The sequence below is a fragment of the Telopea speciosissima genome, chromosome 7 (genome assembly GCF_018873765.1).
Source record: "Telopea speciosissima isolate NSW1024214 ecotype Mountain lineage chromosome 7, Tspe_v1, whole genome shotgun sequence".
Lineage (NCBI taxonomy): Eukaryota > Viridiplantae > Streptophyta > Magnoliopsida > Proteales > Proteaceae > Telopea > Telopea speciosissima.
The window spans coordinates 912,433-930,186 of NC_057922.1; the positions used below are offsets into that span (position 1 = coordinate 912,433).

The 17,754-nt window shown below is 39.8% G+C and overlaps 1 protein-coding gene across 2 annotated transcripts; it reads left to right on the forward strand.

The window, feature by feature from the left end:
- Positions 1-2,301: 2,301 nt before the first annotated feature.
- LOC122669810 (zinc finger CCCH domain-containing protein 55-like) lies at positions 2,302-5,371 on the forward strand. 2 transcript variants are annotated; one of them, XM_043866663.1, is made up of 3 exons: positions 2,302-2,707; positions 2,872-5,068; positions 5,197-5,371. In XM_043866663.1, exons 1-3 carry the CDS (start codon positions 2,313-2,315, stop codon positions 5,245-5,247), a joined length of 2,643 nt encoding a protein of 880 aa, XP_043722598.1. In that variant the 5' UTR covers positions 2,302-2,312; the 3' UTR covers positions 5,248-5,371. The 2 variants fall into 2 exon arrangements, with proteins under 2 accessions (XP_043722598.1, XP_043722599.1); XM_043866664.1 differs by having other exon boundaries at positions 2,878-5,068.
- The last annotated feature ends 12,383 nt before the right edge of the window (positions 5,372-17,754 follow it).

Genomic DNA, 17,754 nt, shown 5'->3' on the forward strand with positions numbered 1-17,754 from the left:
TTGAATTTTAGTTACTGTGTGGTCCCTCTTTCTGTTTTTCCATACCCAAAGTGGTCCTGAAAGATATGAACTGTTCTGAATATTTATTTTCCACTGATCACATTATTTTGGGTTTTATTCACTTTGATGAGCATATAGAGACCAAAATTAAGGTTTTGTAACTCGGGGTTGCATCATTCAGTATATAGTTGAAGGGCATAAAAGTAATATTGATTTTATTTGATATTTTTCCATTTTGAGCCTCTTTGTCATTTATAAAAACAAAAAAGTTTGTGTCTTCTTGGCAATTGAGCCACCAAACATTTGGTTGCTACTGTTCACTACTTTTGACACACTATAGTGCCTCTTCTCTTTGTTCTCTAGGTAGTTTTTGATTAGGGGATTCCTTCTCTGGTCTGTGCAATGTATAGGACTATAGGGTATCTCTTGACTCTGTACAAATACTGCCTTGTACGGATCGGTAGACCCCAAGGTTCCCTGCTCACATGATATGTGTCATGTGATTGTGTTACACATGAAACCAAAATGTCGATCCATGAAACTAGGTGTTAACCTAGCCTAGGACTCACCATCCAAATGGGGCCCCTTTTGACCTTTATAAGGTTGTGAGAATTGTTGCTATTTGATTTTCATGGGGTTCTATTCTTAATTTTTTGCTAGATAGATGTCTGAGGAGGAGAGTATCTTTATCTTTCTTAATTTTCTAAGTGAAGAAGCATGATGATGCTAGTTAGTTTGGCATTATTATTCTTCACAATTTTATTTATGTTCATTAGGGTCTTCAATCCTTATTTCAGAATCTCAGCTTCCCACAAACTCTCTTGCACTCATCAGTTCTTTTCATAGGTTTGTTTCCAATCTTCATTTATTTGCAGTATCTAGAGTCTAGGGCCACAGAAATTAGATTGGTCTTGGGATTTGAGAAGTCATAACTCATCATTTGTTTGTGTTTTGAAGATCTGGACCGACCTCTGAATAGGTCCAATTGAAGAGATTGATGGGGCTGAAGTTTTTTTTTTTTTTGGGGGGGGGGGTGAATTTTTAAAGCATAGTGTACATCAAATGCCTGAAAAATTAAGTGCTGATTTTTGGCATAGGTAATCTTTTAGGTCAGGACCATGGAGTCCACTCAATAGTGGGTCCCAATCATCTGAATGTTGAAGAAACTAGTGCTCTAAACCTTTTATGTTCTGTGGCCTTAAAATTTAAGATAGGTGTGGGCAATGGCAATTTTGTTGCTTCATTTTATGAAAATGTTGTTCACGATTTCTCTAATGGTGTTAAACGGTTCAGTTTGGCGCAAGAATTTTTAGGTGAAACCAGAACCGAATCATTTATTAAATGGTTTCAGTTATTGAAACCAAAACCATTTAGTAAACAGTTTCGGTTTCTTGGTTTTTAAATGTTTTCGGTTTAGCGGTCCTAAATGGTTTCGGTCACAATTTTAGATATTTGGTTCCTAAACGGTTTGCCTGTTTTACACCGAATTTAATGCTTGTTGGATGTACTCAACAAGCCACATTGAAAAAGACATGATTCTAATTCATAGAGAAACCAAAATATTCATAGAAACATTGAATACCATTATACTAATGTGTTTGAATGAATCCTACCCAATTATTTTATTACAAATTCCACATATACACTTCTACCAATCAATGTTTGACTTTGATTGTTTTCAAATTTAGCAGCAACCTATTGTATGAAGGCACTAATGGTTAATTATTGCAATTACATATTTCTAATAGTTGTTTCGGTTTAAACTGTTTCCTAAACGGTTTACCAATGGTTTAAACGGTTCGGTTTATACCGTTCAACTAAATGGTCCCAATTTTAAAACCAAAACCGAACCACTTATTAAACAGTTTCACGGTTTCGGTGTAAATGGCTCGGTTCGGTTTCGGTTTGATTTTGACACCCTTATCTATAGCTTTCGCTTTCTCAGTTATTGAGTCACACTACCATCTCAATGGTGATTATTTTCTTTGTATAATGAGAGTTTTATATATGGTTTCGAGGACTTGCTTAACTGTTTCACTGTAGATAAAAACAATAAACTGTGGACACTTAATTGTGCATGCACACAGCCCACGTGCTCACACATAAAACGTGCATTATATGCAGGTGTACACTCCACCTCAGAAAAAAGAAAGAAATAAGAGGAAGTAGAAAAGAAGAAAACAGAATTCTTATGGGATTTTGGTTAATTTATATTTTCTTTTCTTCTCTTTTTTTTTCTCATCTCAGATTGTAATGAATCACAGTGGAGAGAAGGTTGGTTAAGTTATTGATCCCCCCCAAAAAATAACACAATGACTGAAAGTGGCAAGAAACACATTTCTAAGTGGGATTTGAAAGTAGAAACTGATGTCCCTGCTGAAAGCAGAGAAGACAATTATTGGCCTGATAAACCAGGCAAGTCCATTCATAATAAAGAATCGAGTTCAGGATTGAATTCGCCAAAGGTTGCTGGTAGTCAAGATCCAAGGTGGTCTATGATGGAGTCAAACAAATCTTTGGAGCAATTACCTGCAAAAAGAGGTGTAGATTTGGACGATAGCCTGAACAGAGACATTAATGAGATTTCGCAAAGCATGACAGGATGGGGTGGAGATCGAGGTTACAGTTCTAGCATGTCTCCTGGTCTTGATGCTTGGAGACAACAAAATCAAAGTCACTCCCCAAAGTGTAACTGGAGGTCACTCAGGTGCGTGTACTGTTGGCTGAACCTAAACATGTCTCTATCTTTAAGAATGTTCTGTTTTTTTCTCATTTTGAAGGAAAATACTAATTTTGGAAAATAGGAAAGACCATGGTTTTTGGTTGTGATTATTTAAATTGGTTTGTATCATCTTTTGGTGTAATGAGCAGGAGCAGGAGCAGGAGTAGGAGCCCGCCTCATGGCTTTAAGCGGGAATCAGATCACAAGAGAGACAGAAGTAGCAGTGGATCAGGAGTATCAGCTCCAACATGTAATGATTTTGCTGCAGGCATGTGTCGGAGGGGTGGTCACTGCAGGTTGCTTCATCAGGACAACCAGGAGGTTCAGAGGTGTGAGGATAGTGGGACTTCAGAAAGTGGTCCAGCGGGTAACTGGGGAAGCAGGAGTGGGAGAGGATCATTTTTGAAGCATTCCAACAGTGATGAGCTAATAGATTACTCCCGGGATATGATTTCACATGGTTATGGAGACAGGGAGAAGTATGAGCATCCAAGGAACGACAGATCTACCAATCGCTGTAATGATTTTCTGAAAGGCAAGTGTTACAAGGGATCATCATGTAAATATGCCCACCATGATGCCTTAAGTGATGGATATGGTGGATGGTCTGGAAAAGATGTGACAAAAGACAGGGTCCATGACAGAAGGGAGGCACATGAGTATGATCATGGACGTGGACCCTTCAGAAATAATGGTATTCCTTGCAAGTATTTTGCAGCTGGAAATTGCCGCAATGGAGTACATTGCAGGTTCTCTCATGATGGTGGACGGTGCAGTCTTGAAGACAGGTCTCAGGGTGATAGGTGGGGCCATAATTTGGATAATGTAGAGAAGTCTCCTTACTGTAGGCCTGACAGTGGGGATAGACAAGTGGGTTTTAATGAACCAAGGGAGACTAAGAGGCCTGAAGATCAGTGGGGCCATAGTTCTGCTAATGAGAACAGGTCTTGGGAAGGTCCAACGAGGAGTGACAAAGCAGCTGGCCAGAACCTGTGTAGAACTCCACATCCGAGTGAAAATAATGCTGCAAGCATGAACATTCGTGAATCAATTGGTGCTGGCAAACCACTTGATGTTGCTGATACTTCTTCTGCAGCAGCTGTCACGGAACGATATCCTTTGTACATTAATACAGTAGAACACCGACAGTTTCCTCAAGATTTACAATCTCGAACACCAGATTGGATCTCTTTACCTACCTGTGAACAGAAGACAACTCAAGAAAGTTTACACCAACCGCAACATCCCAGTTTGAGAGGGGATGCTGCTATTGCATTCCCCCGTGGAGGCAGCAATATTCTACCTATGGTTCCCATGCCTGGGAAAAGATTCAATCATGATGGCCAGAGTGGAGGGAGTTCAAGCTTTAACATGATTGGGCAGAGTGAACAAATAGTCCCTCCACATCTTTCACGTGGACGAACTTTGAACCTTAGCAGGGAAAAACAGTCAATAATCTCTGAATCACCTTCAAGTCAACAAGGTCAAACACTTATTCATATGGGTGGGCCTACTACTAAATCGGAAATGGAGGTTGCCAAAACATCAAAAGTAGCTTCAGTAGCTCCGCTTCATAATGTAGTAACCAGTGAGCAGGTCGTTCAAATGACTACCCTTTCAGCATCATTGGCTCAGATATTTGGAAATGGGCTGCAGCTTCCACAATTATATGCTGCTTTAAACCCCCCTAATTCTATTGGCTTCGTTCCTTCCCAGCCAAGCCCTGCAGCAATGAGCACAACAGTTACTTTACCGTCCAATGATCCTAATCAAACCGCCGGGTCTCAAAAGCCATATGATCCTATGGTTAGCATTGAATCATGCAGGCCTGTCACCAGTAACCAACCCCCAGTTTATTCACCAATTACTGTTGAACAGAATAAAGTAGCTGAACAAATGCCTTTAAAAAGTTCTGTTCCATCATCTCTTAAGAATAATTTTTCAGATGACACACTTAAGCACGAGTCTCATAAGTCAGAGCAGCTGGAGCCAGTTGTGGCATGTGAGGCTGTGGTAAAAAATGATAATACTGATCAGAGAAAGAAGGATGAAAATGGTCATTCAGAGGACATGGATGTTGATATTCGGGTTGATGAAGAATGTAAAAAGAGCAAGGATGTGAAGGCTATGCGCATGTTTAAATTTGCACTGGTGGAGTTTGTTAAGGAGATTCTAAAGCCCACATGGAAAGGCGGACAAATGAGCAAGGAGGCTCACAAGACCATAGTAAAAAAAGTAGTTGATAAAGTGACTGTTACGATTGAAGAGGCTCATGTCCCTGAAACACAAGAGAAAATCGATCATTATCTGTCATATTCTAGACCCAAGCTTACAAAACTTGTACAGGTAAGTACCAATTCATATTGTATTTAAAGTCTGGTAAAAATTCTATTGATCCTAAAGCGTTAAAGCATAATTTTGGTCTTGCTTCTAAGTTTTTTTTTTTTTTTTTTTTTTTTTCTATTTCTCTGCAGGCATATGTGGGAAAGTATTTGAAGAGTTTGACCATTGCTGGAAAACCTTAAATTTTTATTTGTTCCTTGTATCAAACATGACAATATGTCAAATCATGGGTTTTATTTTTTTGGGTGTATATTTTGGTCTTAGCTTCCTTCAATGTAGAGGTATGATTTTGTGTATTTCCCCATTTTATATATGTGCTCCCTGAAGTCCCCATATTTTGCATTTAGATATGTTAAAAGACAGATGTAGAGAATGCTTGAATGATCAATTTGATCATTCAGGCCCTGTTTATATAGAGAACAGAATTACAACTGAAAATAGAAACTTAACTCAGTCCTAGTCCTACTAGGAATTCCTAATACAACTAGGAATCCCAAACTAGGACTCGGCTAGGGAAAAACAATAAAAGGAAATAAAAAATAAAGAAAAAGAAACATAAATAAAGTGGGACTAACCACCCTAACTCGACTAGGACTAATCCTAGTAAGCTAGGACAGGTAGGACCAATCCTAGTGGAACTAGGATTGCTTACCCCAATCGGGTAAGCAGTAAGTAGCCTATTTCAACACTCCCCCTCAAGTTGGAGCAAAGATGTCGATCATGTCCAACTTGACTAAATTGGGATGAAACAATTTTCCAGACAATCCCTTGGTGAAGATATCAGCAAGTTGATCCGTAGATGTCACAAAGGAATACAAATCAGCCCATTTTCTAACTTCTCTTTGATGAATGCCTATCCACCTCAACATGCTTGGTACGATCATGCTGTACAGGATTGTGTATTATGCTAATTGCAGCCTTGTTGTCACAGTACAACATTGCAGCCTTGTTGTCACAATGCAACATCATAGGAAGACGAATAGGAACACCAAGATCTTGTAATAACCCTTTAAGCCAGAGTAACTCACAAATACCCTGTGCCATAGCTCGAAACTCAGCTTCGGCACTAGAATGGGCAACAACATTTTGCTTCTTGCTACGCCACGTGACAAGATTTCTACCTACAAAGGAGCAATACCCAGAAATAGACTTGCGATCTGCAGAACCAGCCCAATCAGAATCAGTGTATGCTTCTATCCGTAGATGACCATGCGTAGACAAAAGAATTCCTTTTCTAGGAGCTGACTTCAAATAGTGTAAGATACGAAGAACAACCTCCATATGAGAAGAATATGGATCATGCATAAACTGGCTTACAGTACTCACGGCGACAACAATGTCAGGACGAGTGTGTGAGAGATAAATCAACTTCCCTACAAGTCTTTGGTACCGGCCTTTATCAACAGGCTCCCCTTCTTTCTCCTTGAGTCGAACAGTAGGGTCCATAGGAGTATTTGAAGGATGGCAGCCTAGCAACCCGGTTTCAGCTAATAAGTCTAGGACATACTTCCTCTGGGAGAGAAAATGCCTTTAGAAGATCTGGCCACTTCAATCCCAAGAAAGTATCGTAATTTCCCTAGATCTTTAATCTCAAATTCTTGTCCGAGGAAGGTCTTCAGTCGTTTGATCTCATCACCATCATTACCAGTAACTACTATATCATCGACGTAGACTATAAGAACAGCGAGTTTTTCACCAGTCCTCTTTATAAAGAGTGTGTGATCAGCATTACTCTGCTTATAGCCCACAGAAATCATAGCTTTGTGGAACCAGCTAAACCATGCTCGAGGTGACTGCTTCAGCCCATAAAGTGCACGCTTCAGTTTACACACTTTTCCTTGGTTTCTGTCACAAGAGAACCCTGGTGGGACGTCCATATACACCTCCTCATCTAGTGCTCCATTTAGGAAGGCATTTTTTACATCTAGCTGCTGCAAATCCCATCCAAGGTTGACTGCACAAGATAATAACACACGAACAGTATTCAACTTTGCAACAAGCGCAAAAGTTTCCTGGTAATCAATGCCGTATGTCTGAGTAAACCCCTTGGCCACGAGCCTTGCCTTATACCTATCCACAGTGCCATCAACCTTCTGTTTCACCACAAATACCCATTTGCATCCAACGGTTTTCTTCCCAGGTGGAAGAACCACAAGCTCCCATGTGTTATTTTTCTTCGAGGCCTCCATTTCTTCCATCATAGCTGCCTTCCACTTTCCGTCTGATAGAGCTTCCTGCCAATGGTTAGGAATACGAACAGAAGAAAGAGAGGAAACAAAAGCATGAAAGGATGGGGAAAGTGAGTTATAAGAAACAACATGAGATATGGGGTGCTGCGTGCAAGTCCTGACACCTTTGCGAAGAGCAATAGGTAATTCAGGAGAAGGAATACTACCAGGTGGAGAGGTAGGTTCTAGATCCGGGTTCGGCATTTGGATGGGTACTGGAGCAACAGTTGATTGAACCTGCTTATGTTTCCTTTCATAGGTCTTCACAGTACGGTCAGCAATCCTCCTCTCAAATTCACTAATAGTCCTTTGGATAGGAGTCTGGACCGGGGTAGGTTGCTCCTCTTGAATAGAGATAGTCTCCCCCTGTATAGGAACCTCTCCCCCTGAGTCAGGGGAAGTACTAGGGACAGGCCGAATTGGTTCAGACTCGTGGTAAACAGACTGAAGTGGAGGTGGAGAGTCAATAGTCAGCACATCTTCACTAACACTCTCCCCCTGAAGAGGTGGGGACACATAATATGAAACATGTTCATGAAAAACAACATCCATGCTAACAAAAGTCTGGCGGGAAGGAGGGTAATAACACCTGTACCCCTTCTGGGTAGCAGAGTAACCCAAGAAAATGCAGCGGAGACTACGTGGGTCAAGTTTACCAGGGGACCTTGTATCCCTGGCATAACAAACGCAGCCAAACACCTTAGGTGGGACTATGAAGGAAGAAGAGCCAAGTAATAGCTCAATAGGGACCTTAGAAAGAAGAACCCGACTGGGCAGCCTATTAATTAAATAGGCTGCAGTAAAAACTGCATCTCCCCAATAAAGGGAAGGGACATTGCGAGCAAACATAAGAGCTCTAGCCACCTCCAAGAGGTGGCGATTTTTCCTCTCAGCCACACCATTTTGGGTTGGAGTGTCAACACAGCTGGTCTGATGGAGGATTCCATGGGCAGCAAGGTATTTTTGGAACTGACCTTCCGTATACTCTTTCCCATTGTCACTCCTCAAAATTTTAAGAGTGGCAGTAAATTGGGTCTTAATTAATTGATGAAAGTACTGAAAGCAAGAAAAAATTTCATTTTTTGTGTGCATAAGGTATACCCAAGTGAACCTAGAATAGCAGTCAATGAAAGTGACATACCACCGATGGCCAGTCAGGGAAGCTTTCCTACTAGGCCCCCATACATCGATATGAACAGTATGAAATAAGGAAGAGGATCTCTTATTAGAAATAGGATAAGTTGAACGTGTCTTTAGCCAAGACACAAGGTTCACAAAAAAATCTTCCTTATTACAATCCTTAATTAATGCTGGAAATAAATTTGATAAAGTTCCTAAGGGGGGATGGCCTAGTCTAGAGTGCCATTTATGTATTTCAGAAGAGAAAGATGCCGAAGGTAAAGACTGAGTAGGTGTAGGATCTCCATCAAGCAGGTACAATCTGCCATGCACTTTACCCGATCCAATCGTCTTTCTCGAGTCCAGCTCCTGAAAAACACAGTGAGTTGAAAAAAAAGTCACTTTACAATTTAGGGATTTAGTGATACTGCTAATGGAAAGAAGGTTAGTTGTAAATTTGGGAATATGCAACACAGATGGCAGGGTAAGGGAAGGAGAATAACCAATGGATCCTTTCCCTGAGATGGAGGAGAGGGACCCATCAGCAATTTTGACTTTATCCTTACCAGAAGCAGGAGAATATGTATCAAAAAGGCTAGAAGAACCTGTCATGTGATCAGTAGCACCGGAGTCTATGATCCATGGAGTGGATACTACCGATGCACAATGACCAGCAAAAGAAATACCTGTACGGGCAAAGAAGGAACCTGAATTGGCAGCAGACGTAGTAGAGGCAGCGGATGTGTTCAACATACAACGGAGAGCCTGGAGTTCTTCCTGAGAGAAACCGATGTCAACAGTAGGAGTTGGGGCTACACTTTCAGTGTGATTGGCTTTGCTTTTAGACTTAGCACGTCCTCGTCTGGCCTCAAAATCAGCAGGCTTGCCATGTAATTTCCAACACTGAGCCTTCGTGTAATATGGTTTGTGACAATGCTCACATTTCACAGGCTCTTTAGTAGTGGTAGCACCAACACTGTCAAAAGAAGTAACGGGAGTGGAGGCAGCAGTCAGTAATGCTGATCGCTCAACTTTGGGAGTAATCATCATGGCAGCCCTTCTTGTCTCTTCATTGTGAACATAAGAAAAAGTTTCCTCTAAAGTGGGGAAAGGAATCCGACCAAGGACTTGTACCTGGATAGGATCATAATCATCATTGAGGCCAGCCAGGAAATCATAGACCCGAAACTTATCAACATAGGAATGATAGGCAGTGATGTCAGTAGTAGTAGTAGGTGAAAACCTAGCATAGTGATCCAATTGCTGCCATAAACACTTGAGGGCAGCATAGTATTTAGTGACAGATAGCTCCTGCTGAGTGGTATGTTGGAGTGTCTTCCTAATGTCATACACCTGAGCATCATTACCTGAACGGCCATAAGTTCCCTTGACAGCAGTCCAGATCTGAGTAGCTGTGTCAAGGAGTAGATATTGACTGGAGAGGTCAGTGGTCATAGAATTCGTAATAAAGGACATCACCATAGCATCATTGGCAGCCCATTTAGTACAGGCAGCACCTTCTTCAGTAGGCTGTGTGGTGGTGCCAGTAAGATGGCCAGTGAGTCCCCTACCAGCCATAGTCAAGGAGATAGATCTGGCCCAGATGAGGTAATTTGATCCCTCAAGTTTAATAGCTGCAGCATAAGGGAGAAATTCTGTCCGCGGCTGAGAATCAACTCCAGAGTTGGCCGTGGTTACATCTGAGTCCCCCATATTGCAGACAAAACAGTATAAAAACTGAAAGATGAGTCCCTTCTATAGCAACAAGAACCAGCCTTAAATAAAAATCGATAGTTAGGGTTTTGAGGAAACCCTAGAAGAGAAGTCAATTGAGATTCAGGGGTCTTCAAGTCGTAAAAAAAAATTTGCAGAATCTGTCTTCAAAGTTGATGCAGATCTGTGCAACACACTGCCCACGCAGAGAGGAGAAATAAACCAGATTGAGAAGCAGCAGGTCTTGAATATTTGTTCAAAAAAAAACCTAGAGAGTGATATGGATATATGCCTCAATGGTAGGAAGAGAAACAGAGACAGCAGCTGTCCAGAAAAACCTGCAGTGTTGGATCCCAAGAAAGCCAGCCTGTAATTGTAAGAGAATCTGATCTTCAATAAGGGAGAACTCCAAAAAAAATTTGCAGAAGTGTGGGCAGCAGCTATCGATCAAAGAACTTCTTAAATCATCAATTGTTGAGGTGAAAAATTAGGGCAGCATCTACAAATCACCTCATTAGATCTGCCCTAAGTGGAGAAAAAACCAGAAAAAGTGAAGAGAGTTGAGTTGGGGGGGGGGGGGAAGATGGAGATCGAGTGATAATGGAAGGAGGGTGGTGGGCTAGGAACCAGGCTAGATCTGAGAGACTAGCTCTGATACCATGTTAAAAGAGAGATGTACAGAATGCTTGAATGATCAATTCGATCATTCAGGCCCTGTTTATATAGAGAACAGAATTACAACTGAAAATAGAAACTTAACTCAGTCCTAGTCCTACTAGGAATTCCTAATACAACTAGGAATCCCAAACTAGGACTCGGCTGGGGAAAAACAATAAAAGGAAATAAAAAATAAAGAAAAAGAAACATAAATAAAGTGGGACTAACCACCCTAACTCGACTAGGACTAATCCTAGTAAGCTAGGACAGGTAGGACCAATCCTAGTGGAACTAGGACTGCTTACCCCAATCGGGTAAGCAGTAAGCAGCCTATTTCAACAAGATATATTATGTGCTGCAGATCCTTACTTATGAGTTATTGGGGCTCATCTTTTCTGGAGGATGCATTTTCTTCCGGTGATTTGGGAATCTTGGTTTAGTCAATGTTAGCTCAAGCTCAGATTGCATTTTGAGAACTTCATGCCTGCTAGTTCAATGAATTATGTTTCTTTCTCTCGCTTTTTTGTGTTGACGAGAAATTGTTAAAGCTTGCTTTGTCAGAGTAATTGGTATTGCTCTGTATTCTATCCTGCATGGGAACTCTTTATGTGATGCCTCTTAAAGACTGTTTTCTCTCGTTTTTTTTAATTTTTTATCTTGTGGATTACTTAACTCAACTAAGCCTTGTCTCAACTCAGTTGGGTTGGCTACATGGATCCTATTTTGCCTTCAACTCTATTGGAAGCCACATTATTTTATCTTATAGATACTTATGGGATTAAAAACTTGTCCCTTCCACTGGGGTGAAGTCTTTGGTCTACACACTGATCAGCACAACTGACTTCATGTTGTGACATTTTGAGACTTCAGGTAAGCGGATGTATCCTGCCTAATCCATTATTTCAAGTGGGCTCTTTGTTTGTGTGTTGTAGAGCTTTCAATTTCTGTTCGTATGTGCCTGGTTGGTTTTTAGAGAACGACTTTTTGCCACATGATTGAAACTAGGATTAAGATACTTTATGGTGGCATAAAGATGGTTTCACTTATCCTGCCTCCTCAATTTCCATCCATTCATACCATGTCTTGGAGCTTCACATGGTTTTTTCATAGTCAGTTTTACCCATATTTCTCTTTCCACATGAATTTGAACTGCTTAGATTGCAATTTGCAAGTGTCGTCTTCATATTAGACCTACTGGTTCTTCTTGTCTGACTGAAACTGAGAATGAACTGCAGGCTTATAAGTCTTATCTCTATATCGGTGCCTGCTGGTTCATCTGTAAGTAATTTTCTTGCTAATGAACATTGATCACTATGGTCTTGGATTTCTGTGTTGGGTTCTTAACCCTTGAGGATTTTCTATCATGGGTTGCACTCGATAATTCTATTGCTGAATTTGCTTGTCACCATTTGGTTCAATTGCGGAATCACTCATATGTGAACTCTTCGATTGAAGTTTATGAATTGGTTTTGCCTTCTATAGGTTTGGGTTTATCTTTTCCTAATCCAAGTTTGAGATGGGATAAGATCCAGATGTAAAATCCAAAATAAAGGTGATGCATATAAGTTACATAGAGGGTTTGATTTACTGGAGATAAGCCTTGGGTTGGGTTATATACATGGTTGGGCCTTTGATCCCGTGGGTTTTCTATGTAATAGACAACTTTTATGGGCCTAAAATATGAGTTTTTAGGTTGCATACGGGATTAGCTGTTTTAATTCCTTAATTTTTATTTTTATGTAATTAGTGGTCATGTGATCACTTAAGTGATCATGTGACAACTCAAGTGGTTATTTGAATTTAAGTTGGGCTGGATTATGACTCTATAAGTCCAGCCATGTTTTGAGTCTATTTCCTTTGGTATTTTACTTTCCTAGTCAGTTTAGGTTACCTAATAGGTTAAGGATTGGGTTAGGCCTTTCTTTTTTAGTAGAAGAGTTTATTTTTGAGTCTTTTATATAAGGTTGTAAGGGGGGGGGCAAGTATTGTACAGTGTACACGAATTTTGATATCATTGAAAAGCCATTTGCTGCTCTTCTCTTCTTTTCCATTGAAGATTTTTGTCTTTTGTTTGATAAAGGCTGGTGGGATTAGTGTTTGATCCGATTGACACCTTGTGGTGTGAAGCCCGGGTGGTTCATTTGAAAGAATCGGTGTTCGATCCAATTGACACCTTGCGGTGGGAAGCCCGGGTGGTTCGTTCAAGCTCTCTTTGTTCTTCAACAGTGTTCAAGTTCTGATTTTCAAGGATCCTTCATTCAAACAAGCTGCTGTCCAAGTACTACTTCAACAACAGTAAGTTTGAATCATCCCAAACCCTAGCCATTCTTCTTCTAATCCTCTAAACATCCAAACCCTAATAACCCCACTCATTCCTCTTTCACGAAACCTAACCCTAGACTTCAAACCTGTTGCCGATTCCTAACCCTAATTGGAAGAGTCCCCTACATCATCTAAGCCTAACCATACCATCAATCCCTAACCCTAATTTGACCAAAATCACCTATTTTGACCTAGCTGAACTACTTGTTCGGAGCAGATCCTGGTCATTTGGCACCTAGTTTGACTATTCAAACCTAGGACTACATTAAAAGTCTTTTCAGTGCTGCTTCCCGATCTGGTGCTCTTTTTTCTTCTTATCGATCCAAATGAATTGAATCAGTCATCCTTCCTCGCCTTTGACAAGTGGGTTGTCTTCCTCTGTTCCTGTCTCACTTCTTTAGAGCTCTTATTGGTCTTTTAGCACTGTTTTCACATGATGCAATATCCAATTCTGAGGAAGAAGGATCTGTTCCCATGTAGTTGGGGCCGGCCACACTGCTGATGGAGTTAATTCCAGATTTTGTGTTAGCTCAGTTGGTTTTGCTTCTCCAGAAGGCAGAAATACTAGTAGAGATTTTAGAAAACCTCTGTTTTTTCCAGATCTGCGGAAGCATGGATTTTTTTTTGGCTTGAATTGATGGCTTATTCTGGTGTGCCCCTTTGTAATAAGTTTTTGTCCTGTTATACATTGATTGTACACAGAAGAAGAACCAAAACGACCTTGGATATGATGATCTCGCGAGGTGATTATCAATACCAAGTTGGCATTGGTGAATGTGACCCCTACCCCATAAAACATTCTGTATGATTTGGCTTGATGGGCGCAATTCCATGATTCAAAGCCTCTGGTCACCGAGGTGCTGTTTGTGTATCCAACATGTGTGGGTTGATATGGGTTTGTTATCTCAAGCACATCGCTTGATACAATGCAATCAAAAGATGGATTGATTCTGAACTTGTGCTACATGTTTTGTATTAGTTTCATCTTGATTTGCATTATTCTGTGTCAGGCACCTCCAGTTGGATTTGCAGCCATCTTGAATTGTTAAAATATACATTGTTTTTTTTTTTTCTTCTTCTTTTTTCCTCAACTTCCTGCAGAAAACACCCCAAGGATGAGCCAGGGAGGCAAGGATAGAAATAGCAATGGTAGTGGCAATATTTGTAGCTTTCCAAGGGAGGAGAGAAACGATCTTCATTGTTCCTTCTACTAGATTTGCATTGCCATTATTTATTGGATAGTTTATCCATGTGACAATGGAAGGTGATGTTTCTGATTTCTGAAAATCACAAAACAAATTTGAGCCATTCATTGTTATTTATTTATTTTTATTTTTTTTGGTTTTAAATTTAAACCGTTTATTCCCACTCAAGGTTTGGAAAAATGCACTGCACTGGGTAATGATGAAAAAGAAAGAGAGAAAACGCTGTGACTCTGAGTAGCCTAACTTAAGGCATTGGTTTGCTAACAAACAAGAAGATTTGACCAATAACACTCAGTATGTCTGGAGTAATTGTACACATGCATGGACATACATGGGATTTGTATCAATACAAAGGGGTTAGCTTTTGACTTTGAAATTTGACGCGGGACTAATTTAAATCATGTCCTTTCTTTCCAGCGGTTGGAATAGACATATCATCTGTCCACATGACAGAATAAATACTTTGTGACATTTAGAAATGTTAGAGAGGATGTATCTCGGTTCCATACGATGAGGGGTTCCAATGGGTGTCCTATGGACCTCCATACGATGGGCTTGTGTGCTTGGCTAAGTAGTTTAGATTAGGTTATATTTATTTTTATTCTTATTGCAACTGTAATTAGTTTGAGTTCTCTATTGTAATTAGACCTTAGGATTAGCTAGGTAATAGTGTTCCATTGTATCTATCGCCCAGCCTTTTCTTCTTCTTCTTCTTCCTCCTGTCTCTCTCTCAATAATTTAAAAAAAAAAAACCTAAAGAGGGGGGAGGGGATGTTTTCTGCTGCTTCGATTATACCTGTCGCTGTGATAAATGGTTCTGCTGCTGTGACTAATCGTTCGTTTCCTACTATCGTCCTCTCTGTGTGTTCTTCTCCTTATTTTGTTGTTAGGGTTGACGATTGATTGTGCTATTACCTGGGTTCAGAAGCCCATTAATTAGTTGTGGTTCAAGCTCTACAAGTCCCAACTCCATTGATTCCTTTTGAGTCAGATCTTTTTTCTCAAGGTGGAGAACCGGCCCATACTGCTGGCCTACAATTTCTGAACTCCTCATCCAAGTGCCATTTGTTTCTCGGCTGTATCGTCTTCAGGCCCATCGAAGGGATCTTGGAAGTTATAGGTTTGTCATTCATTTCATTACCGTAAGTCTTCTACCTACCGGTGGTTCTTTGTATGTGATCGTGGGGCATATTTTCTTCTTCCCTAATTTTTTTCTTTATCTTTGGCTTTGTTCCAAGTTTACCCCTGCTCAATAATTCTAAAACCCCTTTACGTCCACGACTTTTTTACGGGACTAATCTTTATCTTCCTATGCATGCTATATTAATCATTATTTGTTGCCTGGAAAGGTGCTTCTTCAAGATAATAAGAGAGGTTTAGTAACATGTAGTGTTGGACGGTCCCACCTAAAACCTTAAGGCATTAGGTGGAGATTAGAGCTAATGTTATGAAGACACTAAGAACCTGAACAAACAGATGTGAGACTATAACTTTTATAACTATTAACATCGTACCTCCCACCTCATGTGCAGTTTCAGTATACTTGAATCTACATGTGGATAGACAACTTAGAAAGGATAACAAAGGAACCTAGGCTCTAATACCATGTGGGAGGGTTCAACCCAAAACCTAAACGCTAAAGACATGAACAACCTGACGTGGGACTATGACTTTATAACTCCCAACATCTCAACATCTATAAATGAAAATTGAAAATTAATTGTCCTCCCAATGCATAGTCCGAATAAACAAGATTAAGGGACTGAAACTATAATATGGCATGGTAGTAAGTTTTGATTTATGATAAATTGTCAAAGTTAACTCAAGCTGAAGAAATATTGACATCGGCCATGGTGTCTTTACTCTTCAGTCCTCCAGTCACAACTTGGAAGCGAATCAGACACAAGCTAAGCTCATTAATCACATTCTTAGCTTTAGAGATCACCAAAACAGAAGACCCAATCAAGGTCCATATCAAATGAAGATCTGTTTGTCAGACGAACTCAATCTAACAAACAATTTGCCAAACAAAAAGTAATTTAGACATGAGGCTAGCTTTGGACAACACCTTTGAGAGAGCTAGAGAAGACTTAAAGTATGCGGTGAACCTGAAACACACTCTACTGTTCAAAAGCTAGTTTTAACTGCATGAAGACTTCAGAAGCACTTTTTAAGAAGATGCTAGCTACCTACCTACCTCATTTCATGGATAAAGTCTTTGTTTGTGGTACACGAGATCTACAGGTCTTTTTTTTCTAAATTTTTTTTTTTTTGATAGGCAGATCTACAGGATCTGATCCTTTCTTAAAGTCTTGAATTTACAAACTTAAGGTGCATTTATTATATATTAATTACATGCAGTTACATTAGTAAATCCAATATATAGACAGACTCTTGGGGTAGTTAGGCACAGTGGCACATCCCCTCCACCTTCCCCTCCAACACCCCCCCCTACTCACACAAAAAGGAAAAAGAGAGATTAAAAACTTCTTCTATATATCCCTTAGAAAGGAAAAAAAAAAATAGAGAATTGAAGAATTGAAATGAAACTTTTGTTTTATTTCTCAACTCATTATTGTTTAGATGCAAAGTTAAAGTAACTTTATGATGTAAAAGTTGTTTAATTTGGGTCTTACAGTGGAGCTTTCAGTCACAAATTAACCTTTTTTTCCTTCTAAGTGGCTAAGTGTGAGCTTAATTCTACCTCAGCACGATTTGACATCAATGAAGACAGTAATTAATTATAACAATGTCCACCAAAACCATCTTTCTCTATCAATAATGGTAGGTAATATATGCGTTGTCTGTCTTCCTGCCTCTCCCTTTTCTCTTTTAGCAATTCTTTCCCTCATTTATATATTTCCCAATTATCTTTATTACAACTAAAATCTACTCTCTTGCTCTCTCTTCATTTCTTCTTGATAGTCATCCACTTTTCTGTCATATTGTAATTTCCAATACAGCCAAACTTAAGAAGCATATAAATGTGAATATGACTAGACTATACCATTCTCTCTTGAAATCTCCAAATTAACCAAAATGGGCTTGTTCCAAAACTGAAGCTCCAAAATTTAAATAAAAAATCTTTAAAATGGCAATGGACTTGGAATAATTCCTTGTGTACTCTTAACACCTTCCACTTGTAAAATCAAACCAACCCCCATTGTTAGTTTACTCCTTATGTTTTTACGATGTACAAACAACATTGTCACGAGGCAAAAGTTCTCCTTCATCCAAAAAGAAGGATTCCTTCTCCAGTAGAGATGTGATCCTATATATATATATATGATTGGATTTTGGGTGTACCATTAACTCCCATACCTTATTGTTCATAGTTATAAATACCCTTTTTCAGTTCAATCAGTGGATTTAAATGTCTATGGTAAAGGGATTCTTACTTCTGCTATGGTGAAGTAAACCTCAGTCCTTGTCGAAAATAAACTTA